The sequence below is a fragment of the Colletotrichum scovillei genome (assembly GCF_011075155.1).
Source record: "Colletotrichum scovillei strain TJNH1 chromosome Unknown Contig00011, whole genome shotgun sequence".
Lineage (NCBI taxonomy): Eukaryota > Fungi > Ascomycota > Sordariomycetes > Glomerellales > Glomerellaceae > Colletotrichum > Colletotrichum scovillei.
In genome coordinates, this window is record NW_023336269.1 from 2,613,460 (window position 1) to 2,634,977 (window position 21,518).

Genomic DNA, 21,518 nt, shown 5'->3' on the forward strand with positions numbered 1-21,518 from the left:
GGCCGCTGATGTTAGCCAACAGACAGTGCAGATACCCGAGGCCATCGGACACTTTGATTGTTATGGTCTCCATAAGCTCCCTTCAGACGCATCAACGGTCCCGAGATGGGCCGCCGTAGTTGATTCGTCTCCCTCAGGTTTGAGTTCTTGACAGATGGTGGTCCTGCAACCGACTTCTACAGGGTCATGCTGAATGACGCCGAGATAGTCTGCTCGTTCGTCCATCTTTGCATGCACCGCATTGCTATGCTGCGGTTCCATCGTCTGTGGTAGTCTCACTTCATGTCGTGCCACATTGCAAGTAGTAGAGGTAGTGTCAGGCAGTGGAGGTTGAAAGCACGTCCAGCATCGTTGATTGGTAATGTGCTGGCCTCCAGACTACGAATGAACATGCTGGGTCGTGCAGCAGACGGCTTTGACGCAGAGGAGAGACGAGCACGTGGGTAAGTCGTCCTTATTTCTTAATGCTTCGAGGGGTATGGTCCGACGACGCAGTTCGACGCAACAAAACGGAGAAGATGCATCAATTGCGAGATTGCGCAATGATGAAATCTTTGGCGCAGGTCGGTAAGCGAAGAGCTTCACATTGAGCTGTCGTCCCTTGGAGATAGCGGGTCAAAAAAGCTCCGTGTGACCCATTGACTCTTAATAGATGTATTGTATAGAAGCATTGCTCTGGTCATAGTTTGGGGATCCGGCCTGTTGCCGTCTTGGAGTTGAGCAATCTTTGTCTTGCACCGCCGAGACTTGAGTCTGGTAATGAACAAATTGTTGAGCCGGAAGCGACGAGTGCAGAGAAGCGAAATCGGCCAGACCCCCCTGATCAGATCTGTAGCAAGATAGGCAGTCCTTGAGCGATTGACTCATCAATTTACCAAGGTAAGGAAGCATCTCGGGGGTCCATTATGACATGCCCTCCTGGGCCCTGGCCTTAGCGGCAGCGATCGTATCGAAAGTGGCCGTGCCCATGAATGCCATGGTATTTCCCTATATCAAGTTGTGGGTCGAATATGGAAAGCAAAGGGCGGTCAATGGACGGATGATTGAATGTGAGGCCAATTGATTGAGGGATCTGGAAAACTGCAGTCCCTAGTGACGATGTGGATGTTTGCAGGTTTGAATGAAAGGGCTTGATGCGAGCCCAACGAACCCAACGCCCACAGAATAACAAGTCGGGACCCAATCGCCAGAGGAGGGCTGGATTCGGAGGTCATCGTACATGAGACGAGATGCGCTAAGAGGAGCAGCATGGGGAAGAGTTCGTGAAGGAGGGCGGCCTCAGGCTGCAGCTGAGTTGTCGTTCTGGGTCCCGCGGTCCCGGTCTCAGCTCGCCTTGACGCTGGCTGTGGATGAGATGATTTTGGGGGTGAGGTGTGTACAGAAGAAAGGGATGAAGTGACGATGATGGGAGAAGGAAGGACGTCAAAGTGTTGTACTCCCTGCCTTGGCGAGAGGCCAGGGACTATGGAAGGTTCACGAGGCACCTGAACCAACACCACTTGGGAGGCATGGAGTGCCATCCTGAACCGGCACGTTTTCCAACGGCAGAGGAAGCCCTCCTTAGGTAACTTCTAAGCCCCTAAAGTAAGTCTCGTCAGCTCCAAATCAACGGCGTTTAACGCCCAAGTGGAAATATCCGGACAGCCAGCGCATCAGAGTAGGGAAAGTCCCACCCGCCTCTTCCAGAAATGGCCAAGCTTCCCCGCCAGGCGTGCCCTCCCGACTTAGTAGCGCAACCGTCCATCTTGAGTCTGGGAAGGAACTTTACCAAGTAAGGTACCTACCTACCTACCTGTCCTTCCTCAAAGTAAGTCACCGGAGGTAACTTTCCTTCCATCTAAGCATCACATTTCAGGAACTTCGAGGAAAGAGCCAACTACCATATCTTAGACAAGAAAAAGGGCAAGAATAAGAGTAGTAAGCATTCGCTGTCCGATCCGTAACGATCATCTACCAAGTTGAGAAAGGCACCACCTTGGAATAAGGTAACTGGGACAATGAGGTACGAGATACTTTACGTGCGTGCATTGTTGGCGGGTTGTCACTCAGTCACAATATCAAGCGCCTTAGCGTCCGCTCATAGGTATTTTCCCGTCAGCCATTGACATTTTAGAGTCTTCACTACTACCTTATCACTGGCCACGTCTTTTTCTTCTCCCCATGAATGAATTCCCTTCTCTCAATGTGCCCTCCTAGTGGCCTCGTTCCTTCAAGGGGCACATACCTTATTCGTACCGTACGTACATACTTTCGGGTACTTGACGGTATCTAAAGAGCGCCACTAGAACTCCCGCTCCTTCACCCGGTATTTCTATTGGCACGGGAGCTTGACGAGGCCTCACCCGGTGCCCAGCCTCCCAGCCTCTCGTTAGAGTCGCAGCAAACCAGAAACACGACCTGGTGGGGACCCAATATTGCCCTCGCAGCGGCCCTGCTCACTTTCACGCGCTTCTCCTGCATGTGCTTGCACTACTCTGGATATGGTACATTACAGCTCCTCTTTGCAGATTCGACTTCGTACCTTGCACAGTACCGTCCCGTAAAACAGAGAGAAAAAGGAAAACCGCAAAAGACGCAACCGCTGAACGACCCCACGACCTTCATTGTGTCCACGGCAACCGTCAACGGTGCCCCTCCCCCTCTTCCTCTTCTCGGAAGCCCCCGGTCATCTTCTTGCCGCCCGATTTCCATACAAATCATCCAAAGTCCAACGTTCGCCTCATCTCACCAAGCCTACGTGCTCGCCAACCACCACCACCACCACCACCAACACTGCCGCCGCCCAGCAGCTCACGACGCACGTCCGGTCAACGCGAACCCAGCCATACATATCCACACCCCGACTTCGACGGCATACGTCCACCCATCCAACATCCTCGTCAATCAATACATATTTCTCCTGTTCGCCTATCTGTCCCTACGCCTACGTCGTCCTCCGTCATCCTACCCTTTCTGACGCTACTTGCCTATTTGTACTTCCTTTATCAGCCCAGCCGCAGAGCGATCAAACGCAGCTCTCCTCCCGCACGCTACACTGCCACCCCGCCTTGGCCCACACGAATCACATCGCTCGCCAAAGTCATCACCTTCATCGCTGAGGAAATAAGACGAAGCAAAGCACATGCAGACGTGCGGACGTGAGACGACGTATTGCCGCCCTCATCTGTACAACTGCCATCCAAAGTGAGCCCATCCGAGCTTATTCAGTGCTTCGGACTCGCCAAAAACTCTCTTTCAAACAGCCCCGGACGAAAAAAACACATGCGCCGCATCTAGCTTCTACCTACGGACACACTCACACCAAGTAATTATCGACAGCCTCTTGACTTCGGGGTTTTGAGATTCCTCCAAAGGCCCGTCGAGTATCGGCCAATCCCTCGATCGCCGCCACCGTCATTCTCGTCTGAACATGGTCGTCTTCGCCCTTGCTTCTCTGCACGTTTCCATCCTATCTCATCACAGCGTCTGATGTCCCATCTTGCCTACGGTTGCCTGCATCTACTCCGTCACGCTCGAACTGCAATTTCAACGTCCACAAAAGACGCCCGCCGTCATTCTTGTCTCGCGTTCCCCGCGCCCAGACACATCCCAGCCGCTGCCAGCCCAATTTAGCTCTGACCTGGCACCAAGCCCGGTCAAAACCAGGCTGGAGGTTGACCGTCTTTCGCTTCAAGGCTCATCCTTGTCACCCGCCTGGTTCGCTCCCGGACCAGGTTTGCGGGACTATCCATAATTAACACCTCGTCCCCAGAACCACACCGCTTAGAGCCTCACCTCACACCGTCAGCGTCCTGGTCGGCTCACCTTGACGACCTCCAAAGTCCAACCGCATTGGCAAGCTGTACATCTCCCTCAACTTATCATGGCACAGCCAAACATGTCTTCTGCGGAACCGCCGCCTTCATCGGGCCATCAGTCCACCAGCTTTCTTCGTAAACTCTTCGGACGAAACAATGCGGCCCCGGCATCCGTCGGCCCGCTCCAGGCCAAGGAGCCCGAGCCCGAACCCGAGGTTGACCCCGACTCCGATGACCAGCAAAGTACTGGTCTGGTGCGTCGAGTCTCGAGAAAAGTCGTGCCCGGACTTCCTCGCGTGCAGACCTTCAAACGCCAACAGTCGGAGCGCAGGAACAATCTCGCACCAGTTGAACCCTCACCGGCAGAGAGGCGTGCTCTATCAGTGGACAGGCGCGTGCAGTCGTCACGTACGGCGTCACAGACTCAGTCCTTTCCCCGAGCTAGCGCACCGGACTTTTTCGAAAATGCATACGAGGTCCAGTCTGCCCCATCTGCCCCCGTCAGCCCTATCGAGGAAAAGGCCGAAGTCAGTCTTGGTCAGATGGTATCCCAAGTTGCAGCAGAACCCACGACAGACGAATCTCATGCGCACGAGGTTCAATCTAATTCGGACGCCCACTCAGTAACGACATCTCAATCTCACTACGAGGCTATGATTCACGATGAGCTCGAAAACGTTTGGATTCTCAACCTCAGCATGCACTTCCGAGATAAGTCCAAGAGAGAGAAGTTTTTCGTCACATACCGAGAAACTCCAACCCACTGGCGTAGAGTAACCATATCTCTTGACTATCGCAATGCCCCGGATAACTCTCTCGAGATGGACTTGCTCCACACCAAGTCTCAACGTGACAAAAGTTCCAAGATCTACGAAGCCATCAGAGATAGTCTGCAGGACATACAATTTTACCCATCAGTCACCAACCTGAAACTCCAAACCACGGAAGGCCGGCTTCATGTACATGTGGTTGAAGATGTCAACGTGAGTTGATGTGCTCCGAGGGAAATCAGTCAGTGCTAATATCCGACAGGAAATCATTCAGTACCCTACCTTCCGCCAAGTCCAGCACTTGGGATGTCGCAGGATAAGAGAAAAGGACATTGTCTTCGACTCTCACATGTCCGGCTTTGTCTACAAGGTGTCTGTAGGGGGAGAGGTGCTCATCAAAAAGGAGATCCCAGGCCCTGACACCATAGACGAGTTCCTCTACGAGATCAACGCCCTGAACCGGCTCCGGTATTCAAGGAACATTATCCGGTTCTATGGTGTCGTGGTTGATGATGAAGATGAGCACGTTAAGGGACTGCTCATCAGCTACGCCGTTCATGGTGCGCTTATTGATGTTATTTATGATAACAAGCAGGACTCAGAATTAGGTCTGCCCTGGCCGATTCGTGAGAAGTGGGCACGCCAAATTGTACAGGGCTTGGCGGATATTCACGAATCTGGCTTCGTGCAGGGCGATTTCACTCTCTCAAACATAGTCATTGATGATGACGATGATGCCAAGATTATTGACATTAACAGAAGGGGCTGCCCAGTGGGCTGGGAGCCTCCTGAAGCAACGCCTCTTATCGAAAGTAACCAGCGTATTTCCATGTACATTGGCGTCAAATCCGACCTTTATCAACTGGGCATGGTCTTGTGGGCATTGGCAGCACAGGATGATGAGCCTGAGGCCCAAGGACGGCCGCTACAGCTCGGAGACGAATACGTTGTTCCAGATTGGTATCGGCAAATCGTAGACATTTGCCTGAGCGAAGATCCGCGCCTTCGGTTGCAAGCCTCGTCTCTCATGTCCCTCTTTCCAGAGCCCGCGGATGGAGACGACATGGCACCCCCGTCAATCTCGGTAGACGACGGCTACACCATGCAGGAATACTTCGTGGACGGCAACCACGGCTACGCGAGGGTCAAGACCGTTCAGCCAGCTCACGACTGGTCGTACGTAAACCTGGGCCAACCCTATGTTGACGAGCCGACGAGGGGCTTCTCACAGGACCCGTACTACTACACTAGAGGCCGCTCTCCTCCAAGCCCACTACCAAGTCATTATGGGCCTTGCGACTCGCCTAACATGGGACGTAATATCTCCAGCTGGGCTGAAGCTAGAAATATTGCACCATCGTACAGCGATATTGGGGCAGATGAGGTTTACGATCAAAAGAGCGCCACACCGACTACAAGCAAGGACTCCATCGTTACGCCCGAGCCATTGGAGGAGACAAGCAAGTCAGTCCGACAAAAGCTGGAAGCATTGCAGTGGACTCCCCTATCCAGTGATCTCGCCGCCCTCGATCGGGCCGAACTCGATCATACGCCAGGACAAGATGGCAAAAGACTCATTGGAGAAGGCTTAGTCGACACGTTGCGGAGTCACAAGCTTGAGGCAACTGCTACCGTCGATCCCATTGAGACACGACCTGCAATGACCAGTCCTATGACGATCAAGGATATCGAAACAGAGGGGAAAGACGTGGAGGAAGAGGAGGTGAACGTGAGAGAGTCAGAAGGAACGCAAGGGAGTTCCTCAAACGGAAAAGGAACAGTAGGGCAATCAGCGCCCGGAAAAACGGGGGAAACAGAACCCGAAGAACTGAACAGAAACGGGCAACAAGATGTCACGATAGCGGGCTCGACAGAAAAGGAGCCAGCTGTGGACGACCTGAAAGTCGCCGAAACTGAGTTCGAAACCAATGCCGCTCAAACGGCCGGACCAGGGCTCGAGTCTACAAAGCAAGAGGCTGCAGCGGCGGAGTCACCTACTACTACTCAAGTACCCACGACAGACAACCCCACGGAAGCTCAAGGGGCAGATACACCAGAACTCAAAGGGGTTGGCGCGGCACATATCGACACTGATGAGCAAACGATGCGAGAGAAGACATCCCTTGATGATGACTTCGCAACGGCGACAACAGCAACGACGACAGATGCCCAGAGATGATATGATGTAAGACTAGCAGCGGGGGAAACTGAAGGCGATTTTGCATAGGCGCAGGTTGATTGTCGAGGCATCGGGAGGCGCCATTTCTTCTTTTTCTTTGCTTGATGATGGTACTGCCAGCATACGAATCAAGTTGGTGGTCGCAATGTTTGATTTTTTGCGGCATAGCCTTGGTGTAAAGGTCCGGGGAACACTGTACGTGGAATAGAAGACGACTTTTGGTCAACCTCGATCCTTACCAAGACTCGGGACGTGAACCGACTTGCATTGTTGGATGTCGTGAAATCGAGAAATCGTGGGATCGAAAGCAGAGCTCTGGCTGTGAATACCAGAGTTGGGCGAGAAATATGGCCGTGGATGCGCAAACGACTTTGCAGCTCAAGGGAGTTGTTTGCCCAAAGTGAGAATCCCGATCATAAGATGAGTTGCCCTTCTCTTCCATCAACCATATACAAGCGGCCAGTGTTTTTCTTTCGTTCGAGAGGTGATGTCCGTTGTAGAATACCATGTAAATCAAGAGTCAGTGTAAGCCATGTAGTTGGGAGGTGTAGGTACTCCAAGAGTCCCAGGGGGTTTCTGCGGTCGATTTGCCACTGCTTCGGCAGTCTTTTTCAAGGGAAAATGGCCTAGATGCTAGTGTAAGTCTGAGAAAAATGGCAAGTCTGGACTTTTGAAAAGACCAGAGCGGTGTGTGTAAATATGCTGGTCCCCCTTTCCCGACTTTCTGAAGTACCGATAAAGGTAGGTGTGTGACAAGGGCGTCAAAGCTGGGCAAGCAAGCTCAAAAGGGAGCTTGGAGCTTGGAGCTCGAGTCGCCTCACACAACTCAGGTGCGGCTAAGAATATTAAGGTACGGATAGAGAGCTCTGGGCAGCAGCGGCTGCAAAAAAGAGGATGGGACGAAAAGTGAAGGAGTGCCAGAAGTGCATCTCTCTTGCTCTGGTGGTGACGGGGATTGGCAGGGCGGATCGGGTGTGGCGTCGGCCAAGTGCGAGGGGGGGCGCATCGCCAGATCGGGTTAGCATAGAAACATTCCAGAATAGGTCAGCCCAACCAGCTGAAGATTTGGAAGACAAGGCCCTGGAGTCCCCTTTTGCGATTGTACTCCGTACACTGCAAATGGCCATCGCCGACCTTGAATGTTCAAGCGTAGAATTGTGAGAAAACACGTGACCCTTGCCACCGCTGTAAAGGGAGCATCGAGAATGCGCATGGCAAAGAGACGGTTCGCCAAATAGCCACGGGCAGACAACCTCGGGACGATAGCGAGGCAAAGACACCTTTCATCCCTGTTGTGTCCTGCAGCACTGGGGTGGAGGATTGCGGGGCAGGGTCCTGTTTCTGTTGGGGATGGGCCGGGATGCCGGAGTGGGATGAGCGGATGTCGTCTTTCTCTTTAACAAGATCACCGGGGAACGCGAAATCAAGGGCCGGACTGGGTGTGTCGCGAAACTATGGACCTGGGACCTGGAGTTGCCGAGGATGCTTTTGGCACACCGAAATCGAGCTGGCTCGTGGGTGTCATCGAGTGTTCACTCGCCGCTGACCGAGAATGTTCGAGAGAGTGACCGTGGAGGAAAGTGGGTGAGAGGCAGTTGGCGTAATCTTGAGTTGGACGATGTGGTCGCCTCGGCGATAAGGAACAGAAAAGAGACAAGGCCAGCCCCTGTCAATGGGGGAGCCTTACCACAGTAAAGCTCGGGGGCGACGAGAGACTTCCGTCATTGAATGGAGCTCTGGTGGGGAACATGTTGAGGGCGAACCTGGATTGCACAAGCCGCCGCCACTGTTGATTATTTCCTCTTTTTTTTTTTTTCTGTCTTCCGAGCCTTTCTGCTGCTTCGGCATGTAAGTTTCGGCGCACGATCCGATGGAGGAGCGATAATAATGAAAAGATCGTTGGAGACATACTCATCGACCTGTTGGCATGAGAACCAGCTAATATAGAGCTCGCAACTGGTGAGTGGCTTTCATCAGGATCCTATGTTCTCGACTTCAAAGGTGAGTACCTAGTGCCCGCTGGTCCGAGAACTGGCCGTTGCCTGTTGTCGCCTGAAGGGCGGTAAACAGCTATTGATGAGATGTTCTAAGCGGCAGTGTGATGGGCGGCTGCAGGTACAAAGGTACAGCCGCAAGTACGGTGAGACAGGAACTACGGAGTAAAGGGAACGTGAAAGTCCAAGGACCCAAAGGCTCACGGCGCTCGATGATTGTCGAAACGTCTTTCGATTGCGTCGTAACTCGCCTAGGAACCGAGCGCCGACAGTGATGTACGAGACTTTGCCACCGTCATGAGGATCTGGGGACAGCGTCGGAATAAGAAGCGATCCTCAGTTTGGGAATGATGATCGAGACGACATGGTTGATGCGAAGTGTGTAAACATGTCTGGTGCGATTTCTGAGAGAATGGCAGGTCTTCATTTCAGCCCTGGAGACACATTGGAGTCGTGGGATCTGGAGGTACAGTGTGGAGCTGACTTCCTAATGGGGAATGGTTGATTCCAGCCGCCCATCCGCCCCGCCCCAGCGGCGGCCACATGGCAGGGGCAGCCCCCTGCTTCCGCCAATGAACGGGCCGTCATATTGAAAAGCGTTGGGGAACTTGTTGGGAGCCGGGACATTTTTTTTCGGACCACATCTCGTGCGTGCTTACCAGCCCAGTCGCCCATTGCAGATTGACAACCTCCAGGCGAACCCCATAGCTTGCGGGACAGACAGGGTGTCGTAAAAAGCCAACGGAAAGTGTGACCTGATCTGGAGCCTTTCATCGTCCTATCCTCGGCTGTGCGGAGTGTTCCTATGCGTTGGCAGGTTCCGAATTTGCTTCTGATTATTGACTGTCAGGCTGTTCATGGCATGTTTCTTCCTGTTCGCGTCGATATTGATGACATTGGATCAGTTTTTGTTGGTCCAACGTCCAATTTGAAGGGCTCCTCTGCGGGATCTGAATAGGAGTTGGAGCTCTCCAGGCCTCAATCCCAACGAAGAAAGGTACGTCTTTGATAGATGATGATGCTCTGCGAGTGGGCGTGAGGTTAGGATGTAAGTTGTTGGATATCCAAAAGTCAGGCCAGAGGCGGACAGACGGAGGAATTGCACGAATTCGAGTATCCAAGTCTCGAGGTCTCTGAATCACAAGGTGGTCGTAACGCACACCGATCGTTTATCGCTTACAACTTGCAGACTCGCAGAGGAAGTGTAAGGTAACTGGGTGGTTCGTATGCCGATTTGGTAATCATTGGGTATAGCTACTACCCAAAGTCAGGGAAAATACCTGCTTATGCATGGCTATCTACTGTGATAGACGTAAGGCAAGGAGAAGGTCACTTCCTGTTCTGGTCAGTCTGCAACACACACACTCATCGGTACAACTGCAAGGGGGACATGGTCTTTGCCCACCCCCAGGTTGGAAGCGAGGTACCTTTCACCTTCCGACTTGTGGCAGGAAGGAGGCACTGGGGAAAAGTACATTTCTCTCGTTCCTGCCCTGCCAGCCTGCTTTCTCGGCCTCGTCGTGAAGCGCAGTCTGGTACCTTCTCCGCAAGGTGTTTAAAGAGGATGGAAGGTACGAAGTACTGCTTAGAGCCTTCAGTGTTCCCGCCATTCGGATACACGCGTCGTCCGGTACATCTCGGGAAGGAGGCAGGACAACGAATCCTGTTAGCGGGTCTCGCGAGGAAGCTTCTTCTTCCCCCTTCCTATCTGCCCATTTTCCGCCTGCAAATCCCGGGCCCAGATCGAGAGGGTCCCGCCCTTTCCTCCCATCCAGCCAGCGGTCCGGCGTGCCAGCAAAGACGTAAAAAAAGTCAAGTCTAACCCCACGGCCCACGAAACCCATCTGTCTTTGCATTTTTTCGGCTGATTGTGACTTGACCTGGGTCTAAACTAACTGATCTGATTCACTGACCCCCCCCCCCCCCTCCCCACCACTATCCCACCCTTTCCACTCTCTCGTTTGCTGGGATTTTGAACCTGGTGGGTGGCGGACACCTCGCCCAAAGGTACCCCGGCCTCCGTACCTGTTCCCTCCTTACTGGGGCCCTTTCAACCTATCCTTTTCCCTTTATATAATTCACAACTCTTCACCCACCCCTTCCACTTTGCCGTTTCTCCTCTAGACCTCTTCTTCCCTCGAGAGTCCATTGCCCACTTGGACTTCTAATCAGCAAGTCTGATTGCAAACGTTGCTTCTTCACCAAGCATCGTTGGAGTTGTCTCCTAACAGACACCTCGGAATACTCGTTTTCCGACCACAACCTCCGATTCACAGTTTGCAGCCTACTGGCTCCGTTCTTCAAGATGTCGGCGACGACTTCATCTTCCGACGCAAAGGTCACCAAGGCCGAGAACTTCCCCGATGGAACTTCCGACTACGTTCCCACCCGTGCCAAGGCCTACGATATCAAGAAGCCTCACATGTACGTTGGCAGCTTTCCCAACAAAACCAAGATGAAATGGCAACTAACAATGAGAATAGCTCAACCCAGCCAATCACCGCGAGCAACTGGTACAAGCATGTCAACTGGCTCAACACGACCTTCATTTTGATTGTCCCCTTGATTGGATTCATCTGCTCCTACTGGATTCCTCTTACATGGAAGACCGCCGTCTTCGCCGTTGTCTATTACTTCAACACCGGTCTCGGTATCACCGCTGGCTACCACCGTCTGTGGGCTCATCGCTCCTACAAGGCCAGCCTTCCTCTCAGAATCTACCTCGCCGCTGTCGGTGCCGGTGCCGTTGAGGGTTCCATCCGATGGTGGTCTCACGGACACCGTGCTCACCACCGCTACACCGATACCGACAAGGACCCGTACTCCGTTCGCAAGGGCCTTCTGTACAGCCACATCGGCTGGATGGTCATGAAGCAGGACCCTAAGCGTATGGGCCGTACCGACATCTCCGATCTTAACGAGGACCCCGTCGTCATGTGGCAGCACGTTCACTTCATCAAGTGTGTTCTCGCCATGGGTGTCATCTTCCCCACAGTCTTCTGCGGCCTCGGCTGGGGTGACTGGCTCGGCGGCTACGTTTACGGTGGAATTCTTCGCATCTTCGTTGTTCAGCAGGCTACCTTCTGCGTCAACTCCCTGGCTCACTGGCTCGGTGACCAGCCCTTCGACGACCGCAACTCACCTCGTGACCACGTCATCACTGCCCTCGTCACCCTCGGTGAGGGATACCACAACTTCCACCACGAGTTCCCCTCCGACTACCGCAACGCCATCCAGTGGTGGCAGTACGACCCCACTAAGTGGTGCATCTGGACCTGGAAGCAGCTTGGCCTCGCTACCGACCTCAAGCAATTCCGCCAGAACGAGATTGAGAAGGGCCGTGTCCAGCAGCTGCAGAAGAAGCTTGACCAGAAGCGCGCGAAGCTCGACTGGGGTGTCCCCTTGGAGCAGCTGCCTGTCATCGACTGGGACGACTTCAAGGCACAGGCCAAGAACGGTAGAGGTCTCGTTGCCATTGCCGGTGTCATTCACGACGTGACCGACTTCATCCAGGAGCACCCCGGTGGCAAGGCTCTCATTTCTTCCGCCCTCGGCAAGGATGCCACCGCCATCTTCAACGGTGGTGTCTACCTCCACTCGAACGCCGCTCACAACCTGCTCTCTACCATGCGTGTTGGTGTTCTCCGTGGCGGTTGCGAGGTTGAGATCTGGAAGCGCGCCCAGTACGAGAACAAGGACATGACTACTGTCACTGACTCAAGTGGCGAGCGCATTGTTCGTGCGGGAGATCAGCTCACCCGTGTTGCTGTTCCCGTTGCTAGCGCCGACGCTGCATGAACGAGATGATGATAGGGCAGTTTAATGACTTTGGGAGGCTTGTTTAAAACAAACAAATCGAGGCGGGTGATGTGGGAGCGCTTGACTTTCACTTCAATGGATTGGTGGATACAATCTGGCCATAGGGTTGGCTCTGTTGAAACCATCGTCACCACGGCATATCCAAGCCGTTCTAGGGTGACACGCCTTTGACACTTCAGCTTCGGCTGAAGGTGAGAGCAATTGCCAACCTCACACTTTTGGGACATTTTTAGGCGTTTGCGGGGTTAGGCATTGCAAGAGGGCGTTCACTATAACAGTAATGAGAAACTGTTTAGACTAGAAAAATGGAAAGCCCATCAAAAGGGCGAGAATGACAATAACAACCTTCACTTCAAATAACCTTGTATTTGCCAACATCCGTGATCAACTTGACATTTGAATTTGCGCTTGAGCAATACCTTCACAAAGCTGACGGCTATCGACTAAATTCATCCAGCCGAGAACAAGAGAATTGTCCATGACGCGGCCACGATTGCTCAAGGCTTAACCCATACTCATCACATCTCTATTCACCCTGCCACGTTGGACGAAGCTCATCAGTATTCTCCCGACTACACGAAAGGGACACCATCCAGGTACATCTCCACGCTTTCTTGCAACCAGAAGTTACAATCACATGCTTTTCTCTCCCCCCCTGGTTCGTTCTCTAATTTGTACGCTTCTAAGCATCTACCGAGCCCGACTTGCCCTTCTGGAGATGCCCCCCACACAGCCGGTAAGGTAAGGTAAGCTGGGCAGGCGCTTAACGACGAGCAAAAGTCAACAAACAGCCTTCCTTCACAGATCTTCCCAGGTTGGGGCGGAGACCCGGACGAACGGCCGTCGGCCGCAGGGCGGGCTCAATGCACCGCTCAATGCTTTTCTTTCCCATCATTCGTGTCTCACACGGGCTTTCGAGCCCAGGCGTACTAGTCGGTCCGCGGAACGGCAAAAGTGACACCATTACAGCATACAACCTTACCTACTCACACCCTCAACAAAAAAAAAATTCCTTGAGAGCTCGGGAAGATACCACGAAAAATGTCACAAATACTCCACATAATAAAGAACTCGATCATTTCATGCGAGCTACTTCGCTACCGATGAATGCCCACTCACCCAAACTCCAAGGATGAGGCGAAACGAACTAGGTGACGTTAGGATTTATTCCAGATAGGTACTCGCTATAGCTTGGTTGGATGTTTACCTCGGGATGGGGAGGGGGGAGGCTATTCAACAATGACATGCTCTAGAACAAGGATACCCCCCTCTTGATCTTCCTGGATACACCTTAACTCCGTATGACTTGCATGGCTGCTCAACAGCCAGCTATCTTTGAGGGTCAACAGACGACCGTAAATGTACACCTAGGGTCCTCGAGCAATCACATGTGAAAGTACCCAAGTCCACGAGACATCCTGCCCTCTCAATGCTACGGAGTTTCTGTTGCAAAGTTGTACCATTCATTTATCTTCGACTATCCGAAGGACGTTGCCTTTCGCAAGAGCAAGACGCCTACGTACGTCTAATGCAATTCTAGTCTGACACACATTGACATACCCATGATCAAATCATGGAAGAACGATTCGAAGCTTGCCTCCCATACTCCCCCAACCCCCCCTCAAATGACTTCGTCCCCGTTGCTCTCATCATCGAATAGAAGACCTTGAAGCAGTGGTATCGATCGCATTGTCACACAGTTGAACGCGTGAAAGGTGAGATGGCCTCCCCCGTCCTGACACCGAAATCGCAGCCACCGAATAAGAATTGTCGTGAACTCATTCGTAGGCGGCCGTTGAAAAGAAAGAAAAAGAAAACCGTTGAAGCCTTGGCTTCGCCCCACTCCATTGCTGGATTCCTACCTCCCTATACTCCCAAACGCCACGATAATATGCTTGCGCAAGCCGAAAATTCCACACCGCCGATCTGATCGAGGCTTATTTGAAGAGACTTCGCAGATCCAGCAGTCTCTGCCGGGCCGCTTCGCTTTTGTCAAAGACCCGCTCCTTTCTGTCCATGCTGAGACTCGCCAGCTTGTTCTTCTTCTCCTGCAGTTCGAGCATCTTCTCCTCGAAACTGTTTCTCATGATGTAGCAAACTGTTCGAACCGGTCGCTTCTGACCGAGACGGTGAACACGGTCAATGGCCTGAGCCTCGGCAGCAGGGTTGTACTGAGGCTCCATAACGTAGACGTTGCTACCCGCTGTCAGGTTCAGGCCGAGGCCACCAGCAGTGATCGACACCAGGATAACGTGGACTGAGTGGTCTTCCCGGAAACTATCCATTGCCTGAGTTCGAGCAATACGCGTCATACTGCCATCCAGCCTGACGTACTTCACACCGACATTGTCAAGAGCCATTTGAATCAAGTCAAGGTGAGAGGTCCACGTGGAGAACACTACCGACTTGTACGGCGGCTCATTGGGGTTCGCATCGGTGTCAGCCTTTGACTTGAGCAGATCCTCGACCAGCGCCCTCGTCTTTGTGTGCGGGCCGGTGTATTTTCCAAAGCTCTTGCGGCCGTTCGTTGCAGTCTTCTCCTTCGCAGGACCCTCGTGCTCCACCTTGACTCGAGATCGACGAATGTCCACGTAGGCAGGCTTGATCACGGTGGAACAGATGGGGCAAGGTCCCATAGCCTGGCCGGGAGGGAGCAGTCGTCTAGCCTGTTCCTTAACACCCTTAATGCAGGAACCGCAGATGATGTGGAAGCAAGGCGTCATGTAACCGAGAATGTCCTCCTGTCCCTCGGACTCGATGCTAGCGTCGTCGTTGGTTCCTATCTTCTTCGAACAGGCGCTGCAAGCATCCGTGTTCGTCTCCTGCATGAGCTCAAACATCTCGTATGCTTTACGATCAGAAAGGCCGGGCTTCTTGTCCTCATCGTCGCTGTCAAGGTCAATAGCCATGTCAGCAGTCATACCCTGCAAAGCCTCTAAATCTTCCTGATTCAAGAGATCCTTGCCGTGGGCACAAAGGAGTCGAAGCCGGAGAATGGATCGAAGAATGTGGATGTAGGTGTGACCACCCAACGCCTTCTGTACGCCGTTGCCAGAAAGCACCTTGACGCGATCTTGAGCATTCTTCTCGAAGAGATTGTAAACCTCGCGCTCCTCTTCTGTGAAGTCGAGCTTGACAATGTGGTCGCTTCGGGGCGGGAGATTGATCTTGTCCTTCAACCGGCGGAGTGTGACACTGTCGACAAGCACGCGGAGTTTCGGAACAATCTCCGTGTCACAGGCCTTGAAGGGGTCCACGATGAACCGGTTGAACTTGTTGCGGTCATCGAATGGCTTCAGCCGGACAAACTGAAGGAGAGCGGCCAAGTCCTCGAGTCGATTCTGGACGGGCGTGCCAGTCACAGCCCAACGACGGGCGGCCTGAAGACGAACAATGGCCTTGAACTGCAGGGTCGCGACTTCGCGAATCATGTGCGCCTCATCCAGCACGATTCGGAACCAACCAATCTCCTCAAGGGGATACTTGCCAGACTTTCGCTTGGAGCGAGCGCCTAGCTCACTAGAGACAGAGCCGTAAGTGGTGATGACCAAGTCAAACTCGGCCAATTTCTCGACATCCTTGATTCTATTCGAACCATGATAGATATAGTAGCTTAACTCTCCCGGCGCAATGTGCTGCTTGATCTGCTCTTCCCAGTTCGTGACCGTGCTCAGGGGACACACGAGCAATGTAGCCTTGGCGTTCATTGCGATGCCCGTCAGAGGAAGAGAGCTCGAAGCTGTTGCCTTTCCTCCAGCTTTCTGGGGTGGCATCTCGGGCTGGACTGGTGTGCGACCTGCCCATTCCTTGGCCTGATCCAACGAGCTGCCAATGAGCGAGAGGATGCTGAGGGTCTTTCCCAAGCCCATCATGTCGGCTAGCAATCCGCCGTGGGTGTCTGCGGGAAGAGTGCGCTCTTGGTGGCCGGTGATGACATTGTAGTAGAACTTCTGTCCAGTGGGCCCGATTTTGAGCTGCCACATGGATCCCTTCACTCGTTCCTCGGCCGTGGACTCCTTTTCTCTCGCAGTCATGAAGTAGAGGCCTTGCTTCTGATGCTTCAGTAACTCGGTGGTGATGATAGGAGCTGGGTCCATTTCAGGAAGCTCATCGGTCTTTCCCATCGAGTCGAAGACGCCCATCACGTCCGATCTGATCTCTTCGACAGTGCGTGGAGTGGGGTTGGTGTAGTAGGTAGACGAGGAATGATTGTTGTACTGAGCGAGAGCTCCGGCCAGGTTTCTGGCACCAGGCGCTGGGTTAGGCTTGTTATCGGTATGAACATTCTCATATCTGACACCTTTGTCAACTCTATTGGGATGTCGCAGAACAATCTTGAATCTCTCAAAGTGCTTGCCGACAGCCTTGACGAATCTGTACTGGCCGTACAGTGTCATTTCCACGGGGTAGGATCTCGAGATCGCCTGGCCCGGGTGCTCATCCGCTTGCTTTCTACGCGCAGGAATCTTGCAGTCCGTTCGAAGGCGCACGTTGGAGTCCAACAGGGGAACGAGAGCATTGGCGGTATTGGCATCCACATTTCCGATGATGTCGCGGGTGTAGTCGTAGGCCTGGATCTTCTTGGTCGAATCCCCGATGATTCGCTTCAAAACAATCTTGACTGGTGGCATGAAGTCGGCTCCAAAGATGCTCTGCGTGCCCGGTTTGGCGGAAGGTACCTTGTGGCAGTCGAGGAAGCCAGTGAGCATGCCGTAGCAGACCTCCTCGGTTGCGGGGTCCTCCACCATGACCACATCATCACCCTCCTCAGTTAAGTCCACAGTCTGGGTAGAAACCTTGGAATTCTCCTTCTTGCCTTCGTCTTGCTTTTCCTTCACATATGCGCCGAGCATTCCGCTACCGGCAGGTCCCATCTTCTTCTTGTTGTCGGCGTCGGACTCTGGGTCGGGGGTATCAACCTTTCGTCGCTTAGGCAGGGGCGCCGCAGCGCGATCTTGGACGTCGTTCATTCTCTCGATCATGTTGGCCATTCCGTATGGAGAAATGCCACCGTCGTGAACGGGAGTTGAAGCGCCCGAGGTGATGCTAGGTGTCAGAGACTCGCTTGTCGTGTCGTTGGGACTCGCGAACTGGAAGACAACAGGGTTGTTTGTGGTATTTTGATTTCCCGGAGTAGATCGGTTCGACAAGTGCTGAGGTTTGGGTGAATTGCGCCTCGAAGCAGCGTTTGAAACGGCGTAGGATCGAGGGTTCAGTAATGCTTGCGCATTCCACGACTGCGTTTGAGGCTGGGTGTTGATGTAATTTGCTCGGCCTTTTTGTGGGAAAGGTTGTAAGTATTTGGAAATCACAAAATAATGGGCAGAAAGAGGTTGTTGTTGTTGTTGTTGTTGTGGCAGAGGTTGGCAGAGGGAAAGAGCAGTCGACCTAGGGCTTGGAGGGGTAGGAGGGCTGTCCATGGCGGGGCTCACTCACCATTTGGCCCGTTTGGCGATGCCATGGCTGCGTCTCTCGATACTGCCCGGCGTCGAGTCTGTTATTGTTGTCGTTGCTGTCGTGAGGAAGGTGCTGTAGCTTGCACACGGAGGGCGGGCTTCAGTAGAGCAGTCTGAGAGGGGTGGTTGCGATCATCACAAACGAGAGCGAGATGTGGAGTCGTTGTTTGATATTGACGTGACAATGAACAGTGGTATTGTAGATAAGTCGACCTCAAATCCAGGAATTATGTGAAAGAAGTGGCAGCAGCAGTAATGCTCCAAATAACGAGTGTCGCTCAAGGGCATAGATGGAAGGTAGCGACGATGCAGATGGTGAGAAATAGGCGAGGAGAAGAAGGCGCAAGGCTATATGGCGTTTGAGGTGAGTTGGTCCGGGGGGTGATGAGAGGGTGATATCAGAGGAGTCACTTCCGGAATAGTGAGTCGTCGAGTGAGTGAGTCGAGTCCACTTGAAGTGAGGTAAGGTACTTCGTACTTTGGGCAGGCTCAGCCGGAGACCAGAAACACACGAGAGAGCCCAGGCGGAGAAGGTGGATGGCGCGAGAAGTCGGGGGAAGAAGGAGGCCAAAGGTCGAGTCAAGTCCGACGCCTATTCACAAGTGTCGTTTGTTCCATATCATTGTTCTTGCCTGCTCATTAGATTCGTGGCGGTTGAAGAAGTTCTTTGCAGGAGGGGCGGCGCAAGGCGAAATGAAGAAAGCAGTCCAAACGAAAAGAACCAATACACCTCCCCGGGTGATGGATGGAAGTGCAGGCTGAAGGAGGAGAGGGAAAAAATAATCGAAAAGGAACCCAGGTCGCGGTAAGGTGGTGGTAGACTGGTAGTAGTGCGTAGTGAGTAGTGAGTTAGTGGTGGTGGTGGTGGTCGTGGAGGTAGAAAAAAAGTGAAGGTAGGCGCGGCACATGGAATGTGGTGCAGCAGTTGGCTGCAGCCTTCTTGCAGCTGAGGTCACTCCCTAAGTTCCCTCCGCCTCTTGCAGCGGGGCAGCTGCAGTGGAGACCCGTTGATTCCCGATTTCCGATTAGCTACCTGGAAAGTTCGCATCCTCACGTGGCCACCCTTTACCATCTGAACGCCCCACTCTCTCCCATCTCGGCCCAAGCCTTCCACCACCAGGTACCTCACCTACCCTCTTCTACCTATCAGGTACCTCGCCTACTCTCTCTTACACCACTTACTGTGTAGGTCCTAGGTACACCTCGACAGGGCGTCCGAGTGGTTCCCCAGAGGCAGCCTGTGAAAGGGTGGATGATCACTTGACCAAACAACTTTTTTTTTTCTCTCTCTTTCTTGTCATTTGTCTTTATCATCATGGATGTTCCTAATCAGGCATATCCTGTTTACCAAACCTACCCGCCCGCCTTACTATAGTGTCACCCGAATCTACCGGTGAGAAGAATACATTTGACACTCTTCTTCGTATTCATCAACACCACCTGAGCCATAAGCGTCACCGCCTCCTCTCTCAGTCTGAGAAACTGGCTATTCCTCAACTCTCAATCTCTGGATCTTTCGGCACTGTTGCCTCGAGTGCGCCCCAACATAATACGCCCCGGCCCATCTTTGACCTGAGGTTTCTCACACGTGTACTTCCTACTCACTGATACCAAGCCTTGCCCACCACCTTAGGTTCAGTACAAGCCAATTTAGATCGCTCTCACCCCACTACCAGCCGGACAATGGGCCATTAGATACTGGACTTCCACACCCATTCTTTCAACCCACCCAACCGGATTGATCTTCACCGTGGCCCTGGATGCCTCGATGGTTGTCTTGTGTTGATCTGAGGTGTCCGAGACATTTCCTTCCTGGCAAAGTCTCATCGGCGTGCTCAAAAACTCCGAACGACTAAACGACTAGAGCCAGCATACCAAGGATATTATTTGGTAGCACACCGCATAATCCCATGTGAGCAGTTGCATGATTGGCGTTGTAGAGATGTTGTTTCCCTTGTTCTCGTCCTTATTTCAACCATTCCGGGCTTTCCTTTCATGTTCGCGTGCTGCCTAGATCAGCTGACAATCAGGCTTGAACCGATGTATCCACCTTCTTATGTGCCTGCTCTCCAAGTAAAAGCCGAGGCAGCTGATCCTTCGGCTGGAACAAGTCTTTGGTATGATGCGTTCGGCTCCGGCTCCGAGTCCTGTGTCGGCGTCGGGGTGGGGCTTGCTTGCGGTCAGGCGACCTAGACCGAGAGGGGCTCTGGCTTCGTCGGCGCTCCAGCAGCACGACGCGGAGGAGACGCTTCCTCATGGGAGACACGTCCGTCGTACTCGTCATGCCGCCGCCGCCGGCTCCGGCTCCGGCTCGCGAAGACGCTCTGGATGAAACCGGCGTCGGCGAGGTGGATCGACGACGGGGTCGGCCCCGGAGCGTGCTGGACTCGCCCGTGCCGCCATAGTGCGTGGCTTCTAGGTCACATCTCGTGAGGCTGCGGTGCCTCTTGCGGCCGCGGAGAGCATCTGATTCGGGAGGGAAGGGGCTCGACGTTACCGAACGAAGTTTGGCCATAGTTTCGAATTGGGAGGCCATATTCAGTATACGAAAATTTGATCCACAGGTATGATGATGGAAGCTCGTGCAGATGATTTGATGCAAGAAGTCACATGTGGGAATGTAACCTGAGCTGCTGTGTAGGAAGGAATTGGGGAGGCAAAAGGGTGGAGCGGGCTCAGGACTTGATAAAGAATTCCTACTTCCGTTGCAGGCAAGTAACTAGGCCAGTAGAGGAGAGCAAATCACGAGGTGATGGAAAGATGTGCGCCAGGCGTCGTAGCTGGTGATTTGACTTGATCGGGATCTCGCAACACACCGGGAGGCTTGACGTATGAAGATTATTCGGGTTAGACGGCGCGCTTCAATCGTTCAAACCCGCAAGCAAACGGTGATGAGGATCTGTCACTCTGCAAGGGGGGATTACCCAGGTTTGATCAGTCACCATTAGAAACTTACAAGACGCGGGGGATCAAGAGAGGCGTTGGGACTGGATTGGTCAGGTCGTACAATCCTACCTACGCAATGCAAACGGAACCTTGGCCCGGGACGATCAAGTCAGAATCGAAAGGTCGGGTGATGAATCGAACCAATTCATGGAGGGGAGCACTCAACGAGGGGGGCGGAGGAGGAGAACGACGTGCCGTGTGGGTGGGGTCCACGGCTGTGACCCGAGAGTTTGGGGGGGATTCCGGGGTGACAGCCGTGGCATCTCATTCGACAGAGGAGCAAGACTATCAGTAGCTTGGCCACTTGGCTAGGAAAGGCCGATAGTCCTTGTGGGTGTGCAGTCGACGGCTTCTGTCCATCTTCCGCGGTACGTCTGGTTGCATGCAAGGCCGTTAAATACCTGGTAGAACGAAGATGGGTATTTGACACTGTTGATCAAAATACCATCCACAGCTGGCCCGATCGAGATAGGTATGCAGGCTAGCAAAGCTGCCTAACCACGGAGTTTGGGAGTATCTCCTTTGTCAACCACATCTTGCGAGCTGGGAGAGCATCC

At 53.2% G+C, this 21,518-nt stretch overlaps 4 protein-coding genes across 4 annotated transcripts; 2 read left to right on the plus strand and 2 right to left on the minus strand.

Annotated features, from left to right (window-relative positions):
• Window positions 1-3,862: 3,862 nt before the first annotated feature.
• Window positions 3,863-6,746, plus strand: HER10_EVM0006407 (protein kinase domain-containing protein; the record flags this gene model as incomplete). Its single annotated transcript, XM_035475991.1, has 3 exons — window positions 3,863-4,780; window positions 4,830-6,347; window positions 6,486-6,746. The coding sequence occupies 3 exons, from the start codon at window positions 3,863-3,865 to the stop codon at window positions 6,744-6,746; spliced, it is 2,697 nt and encodes an 898-aa protein (XP_035326914.1).
• A 3,544-nt stretch (window positions 6,747-10,290) lies between these two features.
• Window positions 10,291-13,553, plus strand: HER10_EVM0004513 (cytochrome b5-like Heme/Steroid binding domain-containing protein). The gene is made up of 2 exons (XM_035474155.1): window positions 10,291-11,164; window positions 11,224-13,553. Exons 1-2 carry the CDS (start codon window positions 11,046-11,048, stop codon window positions 12,536-12,538), a joined length of 1,434 nt encoding a protein of 477 aa, XP_035326784.1. The 5' UTR covers window positions 10,291-11,045; the 3' UTR covers window positions 12,539-13,553.
• Window positions 13,554-14,193: 640 nt separating this feature from the next.
• HER10_EVM0009856 (SNF2 family domain-containing protein) lies at window positions 14,194-18,927 on the minus strand. The gene is made up of 2 exons (XM_035479328.1): window positions 17,996-18,927; window positions 14,194-17,834 (listed from the first exon to the last, which is right to left on the minus strand). Exons 1-2 carry the CDS (start codon window positions 18,018-18,020, stop codon window positions 14,497-14,499), a joined length of 3,363 nt encoding a protein of 1,120 aa, XP_035327193.1. The 5' UTR covers window positions 18,021-18,927; the 3' UTR covers window positions 14,194-14,496.
• A 326-nt stretch (window positions 18,928-19,253) lies between these two features.
• On the minus strand, window positions 19,254-21,088 carry HER10_EVM0012797 (uncharacterized protein). The gene has a single exon (XM_035482182.1). It carries the CDS (start codon window positions 20,549-20,551, stop codon window positions 20,042-20,044), a length of 510 nt encoding a protein of 169 aa, XP_035327422.1. The 5' UTR covers window positions 20,552-21,088; the 3' UTR covers window positions 19,254-20,041.
• Between the last annotated feature and the right edge of the window lie 430 nt (window positions 21,089-21,518).